At 41.5% G+C, this 24,294-nt stretch overlaps 1 protein-coding gene across 9 annotated transcripts in view; it reads left to right on the plus strand.

Annotated features, from left to right (window-relative positions):
• CTNND2 (catenin delta 2) overlaps positions 1 to 24,294 on the plus strand; it is a 1,183,649-nt gene that overhangs the window by 656,385 nt on the left and 502,970 nt on the right. For all 9 annotated transcript variants that reach the window (XM_048839596.2, XM_048839594.2, XM_048839597.2 and 6 more), the window contains 2 exons: positions 14,697 to 14,731; positions 15,220 to 15,336. In XM_048839596.2, the coding sequence (XP_048695553.2) occupies positions 14,697 to 14,731; positions 15,220 to 15,336 (152 nt within the window). The remainder of the gene's footprint in view (positions 1 to 14,696; positions 14,732 to 15,219; positions 15,337 to 24,294) is intronic.

A 24,294-nucleotide genomic window follows, 5' to 3' on the forward strand; every position in this document is an offset into this window, starting at 1 on the left:
AAAGGAGGAAAATAAAACAAAACAAAACACTTCATTAAATGTTGATGGGGCTGGAAGGTAGAATGGGGAGGAAGAAGATAATTAAAATTATACTCAGACTGTAAGATGTGGGAGAGACCATCTTTCTATTATGCACATGACTGGGGCACCTAAGTGCTACCAAACTACAAATAATAATAATAATAACAATAATTAATAAAAAAGTAAAATACAAAATTCTCCTGTGACTCAGGGTCCCCTTGGTGCCAACTGGCAGAGAACACAGGGAGTGCATAAAGTTTTACAGGGATTCCCTAGGTCAGATCAGATAAGATCTGTATACTAATTCACCAAAGGGTGGCATGTGAGGTCTCTACCAAGAGCCTGTAGCCCACTGCTCACAATAATCATTGTGAAATGTATGTATGGATAATATGTAAGGAGTCGTATATCTATACCAAAAATTATGTTCTTTAGGTTTGCATTAAGACAGGACACCAGGAGGTCATTTTGAGTGCCTTCAATTTTGAGTGCCCAACTTGAAGTATCTTAAGTTGAGCCTATTTTCAGAGGGTGGATGCTCAGTGCTGCTTCTCTGAGCAATTGCACATTCCATTCTTCTTCAGGTGCGTGCATGCCCTGTGTACTAAAGTCAGATATGTTTTCCCATAGTGGTGCCCGTCCAGGCAGCACATGTGCCCTCCACAAACTCATTCTCCCAGCCAAAAATATAAAAGGTGGAGCCACCCTGACTCCCCTAAAGTTCCTTCTCACTGCCCATGGTTGGTAGTTGGAATGGGTTTTGTGTCTTGCCACACAACTCTTCCTTTTTCTCTCAGAATTTATCAAAACTTTGTAATTAGTTGAGAGTGTCAGTTATAGTGTGTAGTTGAGTGGTACTTGTTTGTAATTTTTTTGATTTTTACTTTGGGGGTTTGGGGATTTTTATTTGTTCCTGGAGTCCTTGATGCCTGGTACCAGGGTTTGCCCAAGCATAAATCCTTGGGATTTAAGCTCTGTTCTGGCTGTAGGAAATCTATGTCAGTTAGTGATCCTCATTGCCACTGCCTAAAGTGCCCAAGGGAGGGTCACGTCAGGGATAAGTGCCATATCTGCAGTGTTTTCAAACACAGAACCCAGAAGTCAAGAGAGGTAAGGCTCCAGTGCTTCCTTATTGAGTCTGTGCTGTGCCCCTTATCGTAGCACAGCTATTCGGTTCACTGCTGTGTGTTCACCACTCATCCAGGAGTGCATCTCCAGACATTGCAGATTCCCTTCATAAGAAGGATCCCAGGAAAAGGCATCATTCTCCCTCCCCGGTACCATCGAAAAGGCAGACGTCATCTGACATAGCACAGTCTTCAAAGCCTAGGAAGTCTTCCTCAAAGAAGGCTTGATCTCCTGCAGAATCTTCCAGGAGTAAATCGAATACTGAGGTTAGGCAGTCCTTATTACCACTGTTACTACTTTGACTCTCAGTGAAGAGTCATTGACTCAGGCACCAGCTTTTGTATTTTCTGAGACCAACTCCATTGCCTGGGCCTGCCAAAGCCTCAAGTTTTTCCTTGAATGCTGCTATCCATCTGACACTCTTGGTACTGATGACACTACAGGCATATGCAGAGGACAAGGACCTCTTCTGCATCTTGATGCCAGACTCACCACTACTTCAAAAGGTAGATGTTTCACCACCCCTCTGCTTCTTCAGTGCAAGGACTGGTACTTTCTATGTCTACAGCTGTGGCTTACTCAGCACCAATTTTGCTGCATCAGCCATTGGTACTAATAACTCCTAAGAAGATTTTGATGCCTCTCCAGAGCAGATGTGTGATACCGTCAGTGGGAAAGCCCCCGATGCTTCTCCCAGTACCAGCACTGGAAACTGGTCCAAATCTCTGATCCCTTAAGCACCACCCAGGACTGCACCTCAGTGGTGATCAGATTACTCCTACTCCTCTTTGGAGTTGGAGGTAAGATCTTATATGTACAGATTTTATTATAGAAGATCATGAGGTTCACATTCACCATCCTCATGGAGATTGTGATCTTGGCACTGACGGTCTTATAGGAGTAGAACTATAGACAGAATACTATAGGGTGCTTTTTAACTGGGATCTGGTGCCTTATCAATGGCTATATTGGAACCCCCGAGGCATGCCTTCAGTGTCTTGAACAGCTTTTCCAGTGGTTTGTCTATTCCAGTCACTTCCAGGTGTAAACAGACCTCTCTGAGTAGGGTTATTGTGTTATAATTTGAAATACATCTGAGGGTCACCCCATTCAAAAAAGACTGACCAAGATTTAGTAATGGTCTGTCACTGAGGTGGTATAATTTACGCAGCACGTGAGACCTGGGTGGATGTTACACTGATAAAAGGTTATTTAATGGCACCAAAGATAATACCACTGGTTGTCAAAAAAAAAAAAAACATTATGGGGATTTTATTTAAACCAGAACAAATGGAACTGGATTCCACCTATCTACAATAACATTAAATACATGAAGAATATATATAATAAAAAAGTGTAATGGTTTGAAAATGTATATGTACACACTCATACACACACTATAACTTACTATTAAGTGTACTTAACTAAATACAACCATCTATCTATCTATCTATCTATCTATCTATCTATCTATCTATCTATCTATCTCTGTATGCACAGCCTATTATCTTATAGTTTGGTTTTTTGCAGTTCAAGGTTCCTCTTTCCCCCAATAGCTTACTGGGTACTGTGTAATGCCCAAGTCAGTCTTTGAGCCTCAGGTGCCTTTCATGACTTCCTGAAGGGATGGACTCAACTCCAGTGGTGCTTGCTTGATGGAGGCGTACGTTAGACCAGAGCCATGGGATCTGAAAGGCTTTTGGTTCCCCTGTTCCATATCTCCGGGACCACATAAATCAATGATAGGACATGCCCAGAGCTGACGCTCAGGAACAAACAGGAACGGATGCTTAGAAAGATGCCACCAAACATGGACTGACTTGACTAGCCAGCCTTAAAGTAAAGGAGCCTTAAAGTAAAGGGTTTAAAAGAGAACTGGATAAATTCATGGAGGTTAAGTCCATTAATGGCTGTTAGCCAGGATGGGTTAAGGAATGGTGTCCTCAGCCTCTGTGGAGATGGATGGCAGAAGAGAGATCACTTGATCATTACCTGTTAGGTTCACTCCCTCTGGGGCACCTGGCATTGGCCACTGTCGGTAGACAGGATATTGGGCTGGCTGGACCTTTGGTCTGACCCAGTATGGCCATTCTTATGTTCTTATGAGCCCTCTTCTGCATGTCTGTCTGTGCTGCTCAACCTCTATCTCTTCACTGATTCATGGTCTCTCTCAGACCAGGTTTCCCTCTGTCCCTCTGGATGCCCTCCTCCTCCTGTCCCTCTGGCCAACCTTACTCCCTCCCCCTTTTTCTCTCCATCTCTCTCTTTCAGTCTCCTCCCCTGTGTACCTCTGTTCCTCCACCATCACCCTCTTCCCCTCCAATTGTCATTCCCCCTCCCTCTGAGGAGAGAGGCCATCTCCTCTCACTTTCTCAGAGGGAGGGCCTACCTCCACTCCATAGAAAGATGCCCAGTACCAATCCCTGGACCAGCCTCAGTACCAGTCAGGTGCTGGATGTGATACTGAGTATAGCAGATCCATCTGACTAGGACATAAGGCATCCACCTGTACAGGACAAGCCGTACAATCACCATTCAACACATCATTGTCCTGTCCTGCTCAGGCAAATGTCAGAATCATCATGACTGGTTCCTGGTGATTGTAAAACCTACCAGGAACTGTTTAAAAGTGTGGATAATTTTCTAGTATCCAGGTTAAAACAGTGCAGGAAAATCCACATAAATTAGCGGATACCATACACATCTCAGAGCCCGGTAGACTGGCTCAACCAATTAATGAATCCATCAAGAGCCCACAAAAATATTCTGGCAAACACCTTCATATATTCCACTCATGGCTAAGAGAACAGGGAGGAGATACTACTTTTCTTCATATGCCACCTCAGGATCTTTGGTGGTGGCTACAGTCAACAAAAAGTCTAGACAAGGGCATTCCAAGTGTACCCCCAAAGATGATGATGATCATAAAAAAGTGATCTGTTTGGTAGAAAAGTTTGTTTGACCTTGGGGGTTATAATTTAGAATTGCAAACAATGAGGATCTTGTAGCCAGATATGATTTTTCTATTTGGGACAATTTGTCTAAATTCACAGACAAACTACCAAATGAGGCCAAACAAGCATATCAAGCCATGCTTAGTGAGGGTTGTCTGGTGTCCAGACCCTTCAGATTGCTTTGGATAATGCAGAATCTGTAGCACAAGCAATGGCAATCACAATTACAATGCATTGCTCCTCTTGGTAGCAATTGGCTGGGATACCAGTGGAGGTCCAGCAGATGACTGAAGACATTCTGTTTGATGAGCTTCTTTTGTTTACTGGGAAAATGGATGAAGTGCTAAAAAAGAAAAGAAAAAAGAAAAACACAACACACACACATACTCTAGGGCAGCCCTTACATTTCTAGGCATGAATAACCAGCTCCTAAGAAGAAGCAGTTTCATCTTCAAACTCAGAAGAGGTATCCTTTTTACTCTGTAAGACAGTCTGAGCACATGAAGAGGCATCATACATACCAAAGAAGGAGACCACTACTTCCTTCTCCTGCTTCAGCCTTGTTGAGACTGCCCACAGCAACTAAGCAGTCTATCTAGCACCAGAGTTGAGGCCAGCGAACCACCTTGTTGGTATCTATTGTTACCTGTCCCTTCCTTTGGCAACAGGTTGGCCCACTCCCTTGGTGCTTGGACCCAAGTGACAATTGATGATTGGATGCTAAGCACTCTGGGATTGGGTTATACCCGGCAGTTTGTTGCTGTCCTCTCAACCCCCCTTTCCTGTCCCTTTTCAGGGATCAACCTCATGAAACTGTTCTCATTCAAGAAATGGCATCAGTTTTATATTCAGGGGCCATAGAAGAGAGACCTCCTCAGCCTCAGGCCAAGGGGTTTTATTCTCAATATTTTCTCATTCCAAAAGACCAAGGGAGGCCTCAGAGACATTCTGGATCTGCAAAATTTGAACAAAGACATAAAAAGATACAGTTTTGTGTGATCACCCTAGCCTCCATCATTGGGTCCTTAGATGTCAGAGACTGATCCCTTGAATTAAAGGACACAACTTCTATGTGGCCAACCAACCAAGCCACAGATTGCTTTAAAGGTTTATTTTGGTGAATGTGCATTATCAATTCCCAGTTCTTCCCTTCGGTCTGTCTTCACAAATTGCATGGCAGTGGTCACTGCACATCTCAGAAGGACCAGTGTCCCAACTAGTTGGTCTGAGGGAACTGGGCATCAAATGGAGGTCAGTGTTGGGAAGATTCAGTGCCTTTTTCATTCTCTGGGCCTATTGATCAACAAGGACAAGTAAGTGATGTTTTTGGTGAAGAGGATTGAATTTATAGGAACAATTCTCAACTCCAGTTGTGCGAGAGCATATTTATCTGAGGCCAGATTTTAGGGAATATTGGATCTGTGCAAAGATCTCAAGTGTTGTACAACTTGTACAACACTAAGGAATTGCTTGAGAGTTCTACGACAAGACAGCTTGCACATATGTGACACAGCATTCCAGACTTCATGTCAGAGGCATACAAGATTGGCTGAAGTTTATATATTGTTCTTCTCGTCATCCACTGGACTTGCTGACTCATGTTCCTGCAAGTGTCTTGTCATCTCTAGATTGGTGTATAGACCCTGCCAATGTATGAGAAAGGGTCCCAATTTCTCTGACTTTGCCCTCCATGACCCTGGTCCTGGATGTCTCATTTCTGGGATGGGGAGCTCACCTGCTGCCCCTCCAGAGGCAGGGACTTTGGTTGGATCAACAATTTTCTCTCCACATAAATGTTTGAGAACTTTGAGTGATTCACCTGGCATGTCACCTTCACCTTCTGCAAATCAAAGGCTATATTGTGCAAGTGGCCATGGACAATATGGCTGCTATGTTCTAATTGAACAGACAGGGATGGACCAGGTTAGATTGCCTTTGTCAAGAAGCCATAGATCTCCAGAATTTTTTGCATCAAAAAATGCCCTGAACCTCAAAACCTTTCCCAGGTATTCAGAACCATCTGGTGGATCATCCCAGCAGGACATTCATGTAAGGCACATTCATGTAAATCACAGCTGGGTTGGAATATGCATGTCAGGGATGGTAGTCACTGAGCAGGAGTCAAAGAAATCACAAGAGCCAGGTTCAGTAAGTGTGAGTTGGAGTTAGAGATCAGCTAGGGTCAGAGACCAGAGATAGTACCAGGCTAGACCCAGGAGGCAAGACTAAGGATCAGAGACAAGCTGGGATTGGAGACCGGGAGACAAATTGAAGTCTGGACTAGCAGCAGATCAAAGCCTTTGTGATTGCCCAGATAACTTCCTGGGGCAACGCTGGGTTAAATAGGGTGTTTGGCCAATCAGAGGACCACAGGGTACTGTCACTCTGGCTCCCTTGGGTGGTACTTCCTGCAGCACTTACTCTCAACAGTGCTCCCTGGCTGTGGCTCTGCAAGGCCTACCAGTGGCACTGTGGGAATGTAAGCTATCCCAGGCTCTGCAAACTAGGGTTCAAGTCCATGAATCCTTACAGTACAGCATGAGTCATGAATGTGTGATGGGTTGGATCACAGAAACCCCCTTGGGAACTGCCAACTGATGTGTCGAGACTACTTCTGCCCCTGCTTTCCTGCCCTGGCAGCTTGGGACTTCAGTGCACTGCCTGGTTTGAGCCAGACTCGCTAGCCTGCTGAAAATCCAGACCCAAGTCTGAACCATGTCCCCTAACAGCTCTAGGCTTAATTGAAAGCATCTTAAGAAGTGTTCCTATCTTTAACACTCAGATGCTCAACTCCCAATGGGATCCAAACCCCCAAATAAATCCGTTTTACCCTGTATAATACAGGGTAAATTCATAAATTGTTCACCCTCTATAACACTGATAGAGAGGTATGCACAGCTCTTTGCACCCCCCCCCCCGGTATTAATACATAGTCTGGGTTAATTAAGTAAAAAGTGATTTTATTAAATACAGAAAGTAAGACTTAAGTGGTTCCAATTAATAGCAGACAGAACAAAGTGAATTACCAAGCAAAACAAAATAAAATCCGCAAGTCTATGCCTAATACAGTAAGACAACTGAATACAGATAAAACCTCACCCTCAGAGGAGTTCCAGTAAGCTTCCTTTTACAAACTAATCTCCTTCTAGTCTGAGTCCAGCAATCACTCACACCCCCTGGAGTTACTGTCATTTTTTCCAGTTTCTTTCAGGTATCCTTGGGGGTGGAGAGGCTATCTCTTTAGCCAGCTGAAGACAAAATGGAGGGATTTCCCAGGGGTTTAAATAGACTTTTCTCTTGTGGGTGGATACCCCTCCCTCCCCCCGTGTAGAATTACAGCTACAAGATGGAGTTTTGGAGTCACATGGGCAAGCCACATGCCCATGCATGACTCAGAACTTACAGGTAGCAGCCATGGTTTACATGCTACCTTGCACATCCTCATATAGACTTTTTATGTGGATTGGAGCCTTCCAAGATCCATTGTCCGTTAAATGCTTCTTGACTGGGCACTTAATTTGCACATTCCTTTCTCAAGAAGCTGACCAAATGCCTTACTAAGGCTACTTAAAAATCAAGCAAGTACACAGCCAATATTCATAACTTTGAATACAAAAATGATACATGCATACAGATAGGATGACTGGATTCAGTAGATCATAACCTGTACAGAGATATGTTATATGGCATATGTAGCATAAAACATATTCCAGTTATGTCATATATACATTCATAAGCATATTCCCATAAAGCCTTATGGGGTGCACCGTCACAGAATGGTCCCTCTGGACAGAGGTCGTCAAATCCATCTTCTTCACTTGGGGAATATCAGAGATTGGTTTTCTATGTGACTGAACAGGGAAGTGTTACACATTCTTTTCTGGGAAGGTCACAGCCTAGGATCTGTCTCAGATGCATTCCTTCTGACATGGAAGGACAAGTTGCTGTACTCCTGTTCCCTGGATTCAAACATATTATGCAAGCTCAGGCAGGATGCCATACTAATACTGATAACATCAGCCTAGCTGAGGCTGCATTCTTTCTCAGATCTCCTGATGTCTTCACTAATGACCCAATAGCACTATCTGAAGTCACCCATATAAGTTCGCAGAACCATGATCAGATGCTGCATCTCACCCTCCCACCCTTCCTCTGACAGCTTGGATGCTCCGTGGTTGACACCTCAAAAGGCTAAGTGTTCTGTAGAGGTTCAGACGTACCATTAAATAGTAGAAAACCATCTATTAGGTACTCTTACTTGATGAAATGGAGATGTTTCTCTATATGGTTACAACAGTGCAAATTTCTACCCAGCTTATCCTGGACTATTTACTTCACCCAAAGGAGAAATGACTTCCCATAAGGCCCTTGAGGATATGCTTGGTGATAATTTCTGCTTTCCATCCTCCTATAGAGGGAAAAACTGTATTTTCTAGCCCAATGACTGTGTAATTTCTAAAGGGACTAGGCTTGCTTTTTCCACCTGTGAGAGATCCTACATTCCCTTGTGACTTAAACTTGGTCGTGCCATGATTAGTAGATCTGCCTTTTGACTGTATCGCTACTGGTTCATTGTTGCATCTCTCCCTGATGGTAACATTCTTGGTAGCCAGGAGAGTAGGAGAATTTTGAGCATTGTTGCAGACTGCCCCCCTCCCTCGTATACGATCTTCTTTAAGGACAAGGTTTATTTATGACCCTGTTCCAAATTTCTGACTAAGGTGGTTTTGGATTTATACCTTAACTAGCCTGTCTATTTAACAATCTTTTTTCCAAATCCTCACTCTCATAGGAATGAGGAAAAGTTCCATACTTTCGACGTTTGCAGGAGATTAGCCTTGTACTTGGGCAAGACTAAACCATTTAGAATGTCCCCTCAGCTATTTGTTACCTTCTCTGACAGGATGAAGGACAACCTGTCTCTTTGCAGAGAATATCATCCTGGATCTTATCCTGCATATCTCTGCATCACTAAGTTTTCTAAACCAGAGGGGATTTTAGCACATTCTAGAAGATCACAAGCAGCATCAGCTGCATTCTTGGGTCATGTGCCCGTCAATGACATTTGCAGAGCTGCAGCTTGCTCATAAATACATATATTCATTAGTCATTATGCTATCTCTTAAGCTTTGAGAGCTGATGCCAAATTTGGGAGAGTGGTGTTGCAATCTTTGCTCAAGGGACTACAAAGCTCTCCTTTCCAAACTCCTTGTGAGTTATTTAAAGGGGAGTTGACAGAAGAAAAAAACCCCGTTATTTATCTGCTCTCCAGCAGTTGTTCTTCAAGAAGTGTTGCACATGTCCATTCCACAACCCACCCTTCTTCCTCTCTGCGTTGGAGTCTATACTTCCTGGATTCTGGTGTGAAGGAAGTGAAAGGGGGCCAGGGCTTCTCTGACCTTATACCTTCAGCTGAGACCACTAGCATCCAGAGAGTGCATGCATCGCCCTAATGGGCACTGCTGTGGGGAAAAATTCTCTGGGTTCGGTGCACAGGCCCGAAGTGTAATGGAATGTGCAACACACCTCAAAGAAGAGCAGTTACAGAACAGGTAAGTGACTATTCTTGTCTAAAAGTCAGGTCATTCTAAAGGCGTGTCCAGATGAGTGTTCAAAAATCACGAGTCACTAAGCTCATGCTCAAATAAATTGGTTAGTCTCTAAGGTGCCACAAGTACTCCTTTTCTTTTTGCGAATACAGACTAACACGGCTGTTACTCTGAAACGAGTCACTTTTGAACATTTACGCTCCTATTCTTTAGGTACTTGCCTGAAGCAATGGCACAAAGACAATCTTCCACCAAAAAGAGAACATATAAATATGTACTAAATACTAATTACTCTTGTCTACTGAAATGGCAACATCTGATTTTTTTTCATGTCATACTAATATAATGAAACAGACTGGCTGTCTTGAATGCAGTGGAATAACTTGAAATAGAAATAATATTAAATGAATGGCAGTGGCATCAGGTTATAGCAAATGAATCATAATTACAGCCCTGTGTTTTTTTTTGTTTGCTTGTTCTGTTTTTTGCAAATGTGAAATAACAACATGAAATAAAATGAAAACCAATGTATAAAACAAATTTAAAAACTCAACCGGCAGCAGCTACTGGCACACAGGTTGCAGCACCACTAACTCAAATTTGACCTGCCTGTACTGCCATTGTTTATGATGGAGGAGCAGCTGGGCCAAGCCTGAATGGCCCTGCGACCCGGTGCATTAGCTGACAATGCTCAGGATGGGGAACTGGACCCACATACGTAGGACAGGAGCCACTGCTGCAGGGTGAGTACTAGGTGGGTTTGCTCTGCCAGCCTCCGCCCCAGCCCTCCCACCCACCTATCCACACACCCTTTGGGTAGAATGGATAAAACAAAATAACATGAAATTCCTCAAAAATAAAATAAAAATTATAAAAACTAATATAGTCACTTCCAATGATTTATATTTAGTCAGGCAGACCCTTTTACTTGTGGAACTCATTGGAGGGTCGGTGTCCATGTTAGTCAATTTATCCTTTGATGAAAAGATCCCTCTAAGCACAGGGGCAGGAAAACTTTTATTTTCTTAAGAAAATTTAAAAATAAAGAAAAGCCAGAACATACTATTTAAAGGATGCTTTATTTTTAATTTGTCAATTTAAAATTGCATCAGATTTTGTTTGGGTAAGCATGAATGCATCCAATTGTATGACTGGAGTCTGGACTGTAACTAAGAAATGGCCAGTTGTGTGCAATGAAATTAGAATTTACTGAATGACAAATCTAAATAGTATATTCTTTAACTAGAAAAAAGTGGAGCTGCATCGTTTTTTTCCAAACTGAGAATAGATTAATATCCTTTGTAATGGTGCAAATTCATCAAATTATGTCATTATGATGAGAGACATTTGTCATTAAATCTGCTACTTGACATGTGAAAGTTCCAGTGTTTATGAAGAGAAACCTGCACATAACTGGAAAATGCAAACATTTTTGCAATTTCTCACAAGAGTTCGACTTTTTTGACCTCTCATTTTTGATTATTTTATGCTTGGCACAGAAAAATGGTTCTGTGTTGTACAAATCAAAGACCGGTAAATGAAATGTGTTTGTTTTCAGTGTTCATTTAAAAATATTAGGTGGACCAAACCAATATTTTCCTTTTCTTTTCTTTTTTTCCTTATACTTAATATTTGTAAAAGTTTCTTGGAAACTTAGCACTCATGAAACTGCCAGATTGGAAGCCGCAGAAACCATAGTCCACTATTTATCTACATATTTCATTGTACGCGTGCTTCCTCTGCCCACCAATTTGGGGGAGAGGTAATGCGAGCTTCACACGAAATTCGTTCCCTGACCTGAGACTGCCATCTAGCTATTTATTAACAGTTATGATGATGGTCATTATGTGAACACCTGTCCAGTGGAAAATGGACCAAGACCACTACCTCATTTCAAATTAGGCTGCAGCTGATACTAATTATTTTGGATAACTCAGGTTTTGGTACCTTGAAATACTTTAGGGCTAGTTTTCAGAAGTGACAAGCACTCACAGTTCCCATTGACATCACTTGGAGTTGTGGGTGTTTGGCACCAATGAAAATCAGGCTTAAGGTGTTTTCAGATTGGGCTACCAAAAAGTGAGTACTCCAAACTGGTGGCTATTTTTGAAAATAGAATCATAGAATCATAGAATATAAGGGTTGGAAGGGACCCCAGAAGGTCATCTAGTCCAACCCCCTGCTCAAAGCAGGACCAATTCCCAGTTAAATCATCCCAGCCAGGGCTTTGTCAAGCCTGACCTTAAAAACCTCTAAGGAAGGAGATTCTACCACCTCCCTAGGTAACGCATTCCAGTGTTTCACCACCCTCATAGTGAAAAAGTTTTTCCTAATATCCAATCTAAACCTCCCCCACTGCAGCTTGAGACCATTACTCCTCGTTCTGTCATCTGATACCATTGAGAACAGTCTAGAGCCATCCTCTTTGGAACCCCCTTTCAGGTAGTTGAAAACAGCTATCAAATCCCCCCTCATTCTTCTCTTCTGCAGGCTAAACAATCCCAGCTCCCTCAGCCTCTCCTCATAAGTCATGTGTTCCAGACCCCTAATCATTTTTGTTGCCCTTCGCTGGACTCTCTCCAATTTATCCACATCCTTCTTGAAGTGTGGGGCCCAAAACTGGACACAGTACTCCAGATGAGGCCTCACCAATGTCGAATAGAGGGGAACGATCACGTCCCTCGATCTGCTCGCTATGCCCCTACTTATACATCCCAAAATGCCATTGGCCTTCTTGGCAACAAGGGCACACTGCTGACTCAGTACTATCTCTGGCCATGACTAAACGGGCCAGATGCCATCTTGTGTCCTAATAATGACAGGCATTATGGCGCCTATTCAACATGTGCCTATCCCTGTGTCTGCATTACATTGCCAATTCCTTGAGGCATGAATGCCCTCTATACTAGATCAATATTAAGTGCTTGTTTGTTGCTGGCTAGGATGTAAATCTACAGTGCTACAGTGTGATGCGTACTAACTGTGTGAATCCTGCTGCCATGCACTGAAAAAAATTCCGTAGTGCAGAACTTTTAGTGCACCACAGCAGGGTCCACACAGACAGTTAGTGCATGGCACATTAGTATGCTGTAGATTTACACTCTAACTTGCCATGCACTAACTTTTCAGATGTGCCCTAATTCATAGATATTAGATGTCTACATGTGGTTGGAAATGAAAACAGAAGTCTATGACTTTGAATGTATTAATTGTAAATTTCAAACATCAGGCAGGGTTTAATAAACATATTTAAAATTATTTAAATTAATATAAGTTAGACCGTTATCAGCCTTGTGTTTTGTCACTGTCAAATAAAGCTAATACCTAACCCAAGTATTTTTCCCAAAAAAACGGTAATGCCTTCAAAAGGAAGGTCCTGAATTTAATTTCCTTATATGTTTGCTCCCTGGACATAGATATAAAGATTTGCATCCAAGGCATTCAGAAACTTACCTAGCACTTTTTTGCACAGGGAAAAAGATTCAGGATCTAAAATCTATGTTCTCAATAAAAAGTATATATTCATAACCTCACATGAACAAATACATAGATCTATTAAAAAGGTTTGGGTTTTTTTTTTTTATGGGCAGGTGCAACTGATAATATCCTATTCCCCATTATAGATGTAGGAAATAGACATTCAGGCTGGTAATATCCTACCGATGTGTATAAAGGTACAAGAAAACTTTTAATTGTGACTATTGTAGTTTAATCTTTATACCTATGTAATTAGGAACAATTTACCAAGGTTTGTGGTGGATTCTCCATCACTGAACATTTTTAAAATCAAGACTGGATGCTTTTCTAAAAGATATACTGATGTTCTATGGCCTGCGTTATGCAGCAGGTCAAACACATTGATCGCTGTGGTCCCTTCTGGCCTTGAAATCTATGAATTACCATAACGATGCATATCACTGAGTGAGTGTATGCTTTTCTGACAGTTCTTGACATGTAAAGGAGGAATAGAAAGATCCTGCATAGTAGTGAAGTGGGATTGGTCCTGCTTTGAGCAGGGGGTTGGATTATATGACCTCCTGAGGTTCCTTCCAACCCTGATATTCTATGATTCTATGAAGTGCATATATTATTCCTCAATTTACCGTAAGAACCATGTTTTCTTCCACAGCAGAAAATATACCTATGGTATCTAGTGTATATCCTCATGAATTTCCATCATTCCTATATAGTCTGAAAGATGATCACCATTTCCAGCTTGATTGATTTTAAGCGTGAACACTAAACGGAGCTAAATCCCCACTGCTGATCAACACCAAAAAACTCCCATTGATTTCAGCTGGAGTTATGCAGGCAAAAGAAAGATAACTGCAGGTCCTGAAAATTCCAGCTGAATTGCGCATGACTGTTCTGTTCCTGGTTCAAAACTTAATTTTTCCTAAATGTTTTTAATGCTATTAAAATTAAAAGATACTCCACTCTTAGGCTTTCATGCCACAAACACTTATCTACGTGCTTAGCTTTACTCACATACACAGTTCTATTGATGTCACTGAAATTCCACGTCTGAGTAAAGTAAGTATGTCCATAAGTGCAGGATCAGGACAATAATTCATAAATAAAATAAAATGTATCTTTTCAAAGAGACGTCTTCATTTCTAAAAGCAACCTTTGCCTCTTATAAGCAGTTATAGAGGAGGTTTTTTAAAACGTTACAAGGCAAAGCATTGTCTTTTGAAAGAGTTTGTTTTTGTTTTAATTCAATTATTTAAAATGATAGAGAGGACACAATATATAATTCAAACTTGTATATGTCAATAACTGATCAGAATTAGATTTTTTTTAAATTTCAATGCTGTCCAAATTATCCATATTTAAAATATTTATAGGAAATTTACACATTTTATATTTGACACTTGAAGGTTATTGTTTAGCATTCTTTGATCACCTTCATCCTACAGAGCAGGTTTAAATCTGAGTGGTAGTGCTGTACTACCGATTTTTTCTAAAATGTAGGAGTTTTGTGTAATTTACCAAAGATTTGTTTCTTTTCTAATTTATACTTTTTTTTTTTTTTTTTTTACAGTTCAACAGAAGAGCAGTTTCATTGGCAAACGCAAGGTAAAGTATATCTTGGCCAGATTCTATATCTATGTATATTTCCCCAGTAATATCTATGTTATCCAAAAGAGGACAAAGAATTAGAAGAATCATGGATTTTATGTGCTAGCCTTCATTAAAATTGTTTATTAATTATCCCCATAGAGAAGTGGCAGTAATTGGTGTTGACACAAATGGTTGCAGAACAAGAGACTGTCATGTACAAAGTTTCTGATTGTGATCAGTGTGAAAAAAATCTCAGTAGTTAAACCTGAATTTTTCAATATACTTATCGATAGCAAACACCTTACTTTTAAAGGATGGCGTTTGAAAGTATGGATGTTGGTGCATTTTTCTGGGCCTGCCCATTCCAGCCTCCTTTGAAAATTAGACCTTAAATGTTACCATTCCCTTGACTAGCTGTGAATTTTTAATTGGTTCTATGTCATTGTTTTTCTCTTTTGTATTTTCTTTATATTCTTTAACAATTTTTATAATTTTTATTACAGACGGTCAGAAGGATATAGAGGATGAGCTCACAACTGGTCTCGAGCTGGTGGACTCCTGTATTAGATCACTGCAGGAGTCAGGAATACTTGATCCACAGGACTATTCAACTACTGAAAGTAAGTTTCCAGGAACTTGCCTTTCTTTGTCTGGAGCCCCAGAATCCAGAACTATTATTTGGAGTACTTTATGCTTTTAAAATGAAAGTACATTGTGTCATAATGTTTTTCTCATTTCATCTGTCAACATTGGCAGCAGGCAATATAGATTGAATTATCTGTAAATATGCTTATTACTCACTTCCTTATGTGGATTACAATCGCTCCCAAGCACTTCAGAAGCTATGGACAAAAAGCAGATAGTTCGATAACTGTTACTTTAAGGAATATATCCCTTCATATTGTATGGCTGTGACATCCAAGAAGGTCATATTTAAATATTTCAGTGTCAGTACTAGAAGACTTTTAACCAACAGGATTACAGTATGTAAAGATGCCAAAATAAATTGTATTCTGATTGGGCAAATCATTATGTCTGATGTCACAGTTTCATCACACAGCTATGAACTACTCAATAAGGCTAAAATTTTCAAAAGATTACATGACTCCAAGCAACCCAAGAGATGGCCCTCAGTATGAGTAATGAGCAGATAATGGGCATCCTGACCGATTTCAAAGGTGATGGCTGGACTTATCAAAAGCACCAGAGCACCTCGAGGCGTCTAACAAAGGAGATGGGCTGTGTGCTGAATGGCCAAACTATATTTTCAGACCTGTGCTTTGGGGTAGCTGGGTCCTTTGCCATAACCAGCTGCTTGCAAATTAGTTATGGTTCAGGCCTGCCTTCAACACTTCGGAAACATTGAGGGTAGTCTCCCCAGTTGGGGAGAGAGACAGTTTGGCTGAGGAGCCAGAAGTGGGGAATACGGACCGATTGGGCAAGGAGACTGGGACTGGCAGTTTGAGGGGGAACACTGAGACTGGCAGTGTGAGATTAGATCTTGCTGGGCAATGAGACTTTGACTGGGATGAGTAGCCTGACTGGGATCAGCTAGGTTAGGAGAACCTGACTGGGGTGAGGAACACAGAGGTCGGGGAGGTAACCTTAATTTATTCCCCTTGTGCATATACATTATTATACAGTCTTTCATTACATAACATACTATTTTTCCATGGGCCCCAGTGCACAGGTTGGACTTGCTCTGGGGACGAATTAGGGTTGGAGAATGCAGGAGGGTGCAGTCTGTAGGATCCCAGGTTCAGTTATTGCAGAAGTTGGAAAGTGTGTAGTGAATGAGGCAAGGGACAGAAGGAAGAGAAATGAAGATCTCATGTTTATGGCAACTGAATGCTGCCTGGAAAATTGGATTCTATCCCTGCCTCTGTGTCAGAGTTTCTGTATGATGCTGAGCAAAATCACTAAAAACCAGACTTTTCACATTTTGTCAGTAATTGTGTGTTCCTCATTTTCTGGATGTCTGACTTGAGAGCCTGGAGTCTGATTTGCAGGTGCTGTACACTCACAACTGTGACTGAAGTCAATGGCAATTGTGCATATTAAGTGCTATATAATAGTAACTAATCTGAGAAAATCAGATCCTAGGTGTCTCAATTTGGGCACTCAAAATTAATGGTTACTTTTTACCTTAATCTCTCTATGCCTCAGTTCCCCATTTGTAAAATTAGGATAATAACAATCCTTTATCTCACAGGGCTGTTGTGAAAATAAATTAATTAATGTTTGTGCAGCACTCAGATATTGTAGTGATGAGTGCCATAGAAAAGCCCATGAAGAAATTAATAATTCTGTATTCAGAGCTGGGTTAGTGTGCAGTAAATAAGGCCAAGGTCAGTGTATTGAACAATGAAGATAAAAGAAAATATTAAATATTAAACCATCCATCCTGTGCACTAAATGAGGCAGGGGTGTTGTAAAAAAATAGTATGTGATCATGTAATTAAAAGCTGTATCATAATGCATACACACATGGAGGCCAATTAAGGTTGCACAGGCACTTTTTAATACTTGACGTTACAACCTTTATAATGAAAAATATGTATGTCTAGAATACAGTAAAGACCCTGATTGAGGATATATCTGAGGTGCCTTGGCAGTCCCTGATTTTTTGTCAGGCCAGATTTTTGAATTTGCTATATCAGAGGCTGCCCAGGGATGTACCTACTACTGACTTCACTATGTGCTCCTCTGACCTGAATGTATCCAGTAGAACAATCCAGTCTATCAGTGGCTCTTCCTCAGGGAAGGATTAGTATGTCTGTGTTTTGAACAGCCTTTATAATACAGCTTTACACATTCCCTGCTTCCCTCTGAAGCTGTTGTGAGAAGCAGCTACATAGCAGGCAGCCATTGTAATAGACTCCCTAAGTCCCAAGATCACTTCACATGTGGTACCTGTGTACTAACAAGTGTAAGCTGTGGAAAAAATGGCTAAGGGGATATGGATATCAGCCATATGAAAGGGGAATCATGTGGGGGAGTAGCTGTATTGGTCATTGATTGTGGTGTTCTGATATTTACCTTTTGCTGATGGGGAGTCTGGATAACTATTTGACTGAGATGTTGGAGTGCAGTGCTCATTTATTTTTTAAAAGTTCCCAGGGTGTTCTAAGGAGGGGACCCACTGGATATAATGTAAGGTATAAAGACTGGCAGATTCAGAACAGTGATGTTACTCTTGGGAGTTCCTCTGCTGTGGTGTGCCTGGAACAAGGGCACGCAGATCTGAGGGCCTCTCCTGTCCCAATGCCCATCTCCCCATGCCCTCCCACCTCAGTAAACCAATAGTTAACTGAGTCCAGCAAAAACATCTTCTCTGTTTCAGTGCTAGTCCTTGGATCAGTTTGTCATTATGTAGTAAAGCAGTTGAAAATGTAATAATTGGCAGTCATCCTGCACAGGGGCAATCACTGGTCTCTTTCACAGTCCAGCTTGACACTTTGTTGGTGGACACTGTCTCAGGCTCTCACACTGGTGACCTGTGCATTGACTTTGTTGGCTCTATTCCACACTCCTCTAAAGGTTATGGATGTATCTTGTTATTTGTGGATTCTCTAACTGAACAGAAATCTTTCTCACACAAGTCTGCACAGTTGATGTAGGTGCTGACAGACTGGTTTGCAAATTGGTAATGCAGAATGGGAAAGGTCAGTGCCAGGTTTCTGAGTAAAGAAGCCAGTCTACCAAATTGATCTATCTGGGTACTAAAATGACCCCCATCTCAGTAGAGCCTGAATGCCTACCGAATATTTATGGATTTAATTCTACAGCATTCCTGTGAGGTAGGCACGTAATGATACACTTACTTTTTACAGCTGGAAAACTCAGACACAGAGAGATTAATTGGGTTGCCTGGAGTTACTCAGAAAGGCTGTGGAGTAGCAGAGACTTGAACCCACATCTCCTGAGCTCAAGTCCAGTTCCTTAGCCACAAGATCACCCTTCCTATCTTTCACATTGCTACAAATCCATCACCACCATCTCACATCAACCCAGATCAGATATGACCTACCAACCCTTCAGGCTTGATCTGTAGACTAAGGTGTATCAGATCCTCCTATGGAGCTGAGGAAGGGCATAAGAACATAAGAACATAATTGCCATACTGAGTCAGACCAATGGTCCATCTAGCTCCATATCCTGTCTTCCAGCAGTGGTCAATGCCGGGTGCTTCAGAGGGAATGAACACAATAGGCAACCATCAAGTGACCCATCTCCTGTTATCCACTCCCAGCTCTGATAAATAGAGGCTAGGGACATTCGGAGCATAGTGTTGCATCCCTGGCCATACTGGCTAATAGTGTTTGATGGACCTATCCTCCATGAACTTGGCATCCCCTGGCAATGAGTTCCGTAGGTGGACTGTGCATTGTCTGACCCCTAGTTCCTGTGTTATGTGAAGAAGCAAATAACATTTCCTTAGTCACTTTCTCCACACCATTCAAAATTGTATAGACCTCTATCGTATCCTCTCTTAGTTGTCTCTTTTCCAAACTCTAAAGTCCCAGTTTTCTTAATGTCTCCTGATATGGAAGCTATTCCACACTCCTAATCATTTTTGTAACCCTTCTCTGTACCTTTTACAATTATATCTTTTTTTAGATGGGGTGACCAGATCTGCAGGCAGTATTCAAGTTGTGGATTTACCACGGATTTATATAGGGACATTATGATATTTTCTGTCTTACTATCTGTCCCTTTCTTAATGGTTCCTAGCATTTTGTTAGCTTTTTTGACTGCTGCTACACATTGAGCAGATGTTTTCAGAGAGTTATCCACAATGACTCCAAGATCTCTTTCTTGAGTGGTAAAGGCTAATATAGATCCCATCATTTTGTAGGTATAGTTGAGATTATGTTTCCCAATGTACATTAGTTTTCATTTATCAACACTGAATTTCATCTGCCATTTTGTTGCCCAATCACTCACTTTTGTGAAATCCCTTTGTACCTCTTTGTAGTCTGCTTTGGACTTAACTATCTTGAGTAATTTTGTATCATCTGCAAATCATCCACTTACCTCTTTTTCCAGATCATTTATGAGTGTGTTGAATGGCATTGGTCCCAGTACAGACCCCTGGGGGACACCATTATTTACCTCTCTCGATTCTGAAAACTGAGCATTCATTCCTACCCTTTGTTTCCTGTCTTCTACTAGCTACTGATCTATGACATCCCTGTTATCCAATGACTGCTTACTTTGCTTAAGAGCCTTTGGTGAGGGACCTTGTCAAAGGCTTTCTGAAAGTCTAAGTACATATATCCACTGGATCATCCTTCTCCACATTTGTTGACCCCCTCAGAGAATTTTAATAGATTGGTGAGGCATGATTTCCCTTTACAAAAGCCATGTTGACTCTTCCTCAACAAATGGTATTCATCTATGTGTCTGATAATTCTCTTCTTGACTATAGTTTCAACCTCTTTGCCTGGGTACTGAAGTTAGGTTTAATGGCTTGTAATTGCCGGAATCACCTCTGGAGCCTTTTTAAAAACTGGACTCACATTAGCTATCCTCCAGTCATCTGGTACAGAGGCTGATTTGAATAATAGATTACATACCACAGTAAGTAGTTAATAGTAATATTTCTGCAGCCAATCGGTAGGCAACCAATTAGAGCTGATGCATGTGCTCAAGGAGAACTTAGTCCCTCAGCACATGTAATAGGGAAAGCTCCCTTCTGCTCGCCTTTTGAAAACACAGCATTGGTGTGTAACTGCAGCACTTGGTCCTGTGTGTTCAGAGCTAGCTAGGCAGCAGCTGCTCCCTACCAGCTCTGCAGCAGCTGCTGCCTCCTCATTAGCTCCTCCTGCACCCCTCTCCCAAGGCTAAGGCATGAAGAATTCCAGTTGCTGCCTCTCCCCTCAACCTGGTGGAATGAAGATGCTCCTGCCCTCCCCAGTACCCCAGCAGCTACTCTTTGATTGGAATGAGAGGGGAGCAAGGAATAGGGCCCAAGAGAGCAGCAGGATGGGCCACCTGGCAAAATCAGCTATGGTAACGTTAACATTCCTCTTCCCCTTCTACAAGAGCTCAAGTAGCTTCAACAGCTTTCCTGGGTCAAGCTCCTGCTATAGACATCTGCAAGGCTAGCTTTTAGTCCACACATTCACCACCCATTATGTTGTCTCCCAAGCCTCCAGATATGAAGCTGAGTTTGGAAGAGTTGTGTTACATGAGAGCAGGTACATGCTGAAACCTTCCTCTATGTGGGGCTGTGTGAGAGTGATCTAAAATGGAATGGACATGTGCAAGCATTCAAAGAAGAAAAAGCAATTACGTCCATTTCACGGCCCACCTTCCTTCCCCTCTACACTGGAATCTTTACATGTATTAGCTTCTAGTGTGAGAAGGAAAGGAGTGGGGCAGGGATACTCTGCCCCTTTATGTTCTCCCTAAATGTTAGAAGTGCGTTAAGGACACAGGGACACAGGTGTCACCTGGGTGGGTACCACTGTAGGAAAAAATCTCTGACTCTGGTGCAGTGGTATGCAGACACCTAAAGTGGAATGGACAGATGCAGCATAACTTGAAGAATGATAGTTATAGAACAGGTATGTAATTGGTTTTGTGTATGTATGCACCACATGTGAAATTATATTTATATGATATAAAATTATGTGCAGTTATTGTTTTCTAACACATATCGATATGGTTTTCACTTGGCCCACCTTTCCAGCCCTCAAATTGAAGGGATATACCAAGATCTAAACTCCACAGTGTCTTCATTCTGTCAATATTCAATATTAATATCTTATTATAAAGATGATCTCTGCCCTGTATTGGGGAATCATTGAGAATAAAATCCCTACTAATGCAGACATACCAGTTTTGAAAAGCATTCTCTGTTCAACCTTTATTATTTTCTTCCTGTCTCAGAAATTTAATCTGTAGATACTCAAAATGGTCTGTAACAAAAAGACTTTATTTACATTGCAGATCAACTAAAGTGTAAACTCTGGTGTGTCAGATGTCTGAAAGGCTAGATGAGATCAAATTTGGTGTCATTGGAGCCAACAGTCTATTTATTGGTTGTAATTATTTCCGTGTAATCCCCTGCTGTGAGTACCAGGATAATCCAATTGAGTCATCCTTGGCACACACATAGGAGTTTGCTCCTGGTATACACGCACCCTGCTCTAATGAAAACCATATGTTCTTGTTTGAGTATGTGTCACTGTGGATGCCATGGTAGGTGCACATGTGCAGAAGCTCAGTCTTTTGAATATCAGTGTCTGCTACGTGGGTGTACATCCACCCATTCTCTCCTCATATTTCTCTCTGAGGGTTTAAAGGACAAGGAAGCCGCAACCCTCCTTCAGATCTCTCCCACCAACCATGGCAGCGAGTCTGAACCTGGCAAGTGCCCAACTCACTTGTTCATAGCTCCAGCTTAATCTCTCAGAACTCTTCTGATCTGCTGATATTCGACAATCATTAACATTTCGACCTATATGAACTGCATACTGACAGACCATGAACAGGGCTTTTCACCACGGTAAATTCAAAACCTGCAGGTTTCAAGGCCTGCCAATCCTGTGATGGTTTAATTTCTCTGAAAGATAGGCATAGCAGGTGCCTTCTGTCTAGGAGAGCCGCACATACCCTGTAGCGGTTTGGTGTGCCTATCTTTCTCCACAAGAACACGTAAGTCATTGTGCCCTTGACATGGCAGCTAGGTCTGATGCAAAATTCAGGAGACTGGTACATCTGTCTCTGTTTTGACTGTCACAGCTCAATGTCTCCTCCCCACCATACAGAGAGGACACAGCTTCCCATTCACTCACACAGGCACACGCTCAACGAAGAAAGAACAGTTACTTAGCCTTAAGTAACTGTGGTTCTTCAAAATACTGTAGTCAATGTGGATCCCATACCCAGCCCTCAATCCCCACTTTTGGAGTCCTCAGCTAAAGTGTTCTTTGAATTGCAAGGGGACTGTGGGAGGGTCAGGATGACGCTGCCCTTTATGCACTTCTATGGGAGCACAAGGATGCTACTTTGCAAAAGACTCTAATCTCATACATGCACATGAGGCACGCGTGCACCTACAGTGGGATTACACCATCTCAATAAACCAGTTGCTGTTCGGGTAAATAATTGTTTTCAATCATCTAGGAATATGGAGGATTAATTAGGGATGCGCAAATCAGTTCAGTTCCGGAAACAACCCAAACCTTAGTTAAATTTTGAAATACTTTGTTTAAATACTTTGGGATGATTTAGTTTGGGCTTGGTCCTGCTTTGAGCAGGGAGTTGGACTAGATGACCTCCTGAGGTCTCTTCCAACCCTAATCTTCTGTGATTCTATGATAATTTCCCCCCTGCCCCACTTTCACATCCCCCCTTTCTGCTGGTTAAAGAAAAACATGATGAGAGAGACTATTCTTATGGGACTCCAGGTCCAGAAATTTCATGAGAGTTTTTCATTGTGAATTCTAAAGGAAAGTAGTTCAGAGAAACTCGGGAATCTTATTCAAACCAAACCTTTAGAGGCTCATCCTTCATTAATCTTAAAATGCAGAATTTGATAGCCTGTAAATAAATCTCTGGATTTCATATCACCATTCTCTTTAAACACTGAAGAAGGCAAAATTATTAGAGTTTAACCATTTGGTTTTTAATCCAAAATATAGCAGTTTAGAGAAATGTAAATTAATTTCTCAGATATTATCTGGTACTATATATTAAATCCAGAAAAAGTGACATAATCATTTTGAACAAATAGATACTACAACTATTCCATAATATTAGTAATGTGACCTTCATGTATTTGTGTAACTTGTGGATATTTTGCTTATTACTGGTGCTCTACAGAAATGTAAAAAAAAAAGAAATTGTCCTTCCCTCAGTGTTTACATTTTAAACAGAACAAACGTGAAATAATGATAGCAGGCCCAGTAATAAGGAAGTGTTAGAATAAATAAAAATAAAGAAGAGGAGGACTAGATGGCATAGGAGTGGAGTGGTAGGATGTAAGCAAGGGCCGCATTGTGTAATGTCTTGAAAGAGTGGAAGAAGAATTTAATATCTTAATACCTGGATGGGCCGAAGGTAATTAACCAGGGACGGTTAGCCTAATAGACAAACATATATCCTGAAATTACTCATACAGGTATTTGAGAAGAGATTGATTATAGTAACCTGGGGAGTGACTTTCAAAAGTGTGTTCCTACATGTTAACTCAGCTGGGTTGCTGCCAGCTTTGGGAAAGCTACATGCATGTGCTTCAGAGTAGCAGCCATGTTAGTCTATATCCGCAAAAAGAAAAGGAGGACTTCTGGCACCTTAGAGACTAACACATTTATTTGAGCATAAGCTTTCATGAGCTACAGCTCACTTCATCGGATGCATTCAGTGGAAAATACAGTGGGGAGATTTATATACACACAGAACCTCCTCACTGTATTTAACCTCCTCACCGAGAACATGAAACAATGGGTGTTACCATACACACTGTCACGAGAGTGATCAGGTAAGGTGAGCTATTACCAGCAGGAGAGCGGGGGGCGGAGGGGAAGCCTTTTGTAGTGATAATCAAGGTGGGCCATTTCCAGCAG

The sequence above is a fragment of the Caretta caretta genome, chromosome 2 (assembly GCF_965140235.1).
Source record: "Caretta caretta isolate rCarCar2 chromosome 2, rCarCar1.hap1, whole genome shotgun sequence".
Classification (NCBI taxonomy): Eukaryota; Metazoa; Chordata; order Testudines; family Cheloniidae; genus Caretta; species Caretta caretta.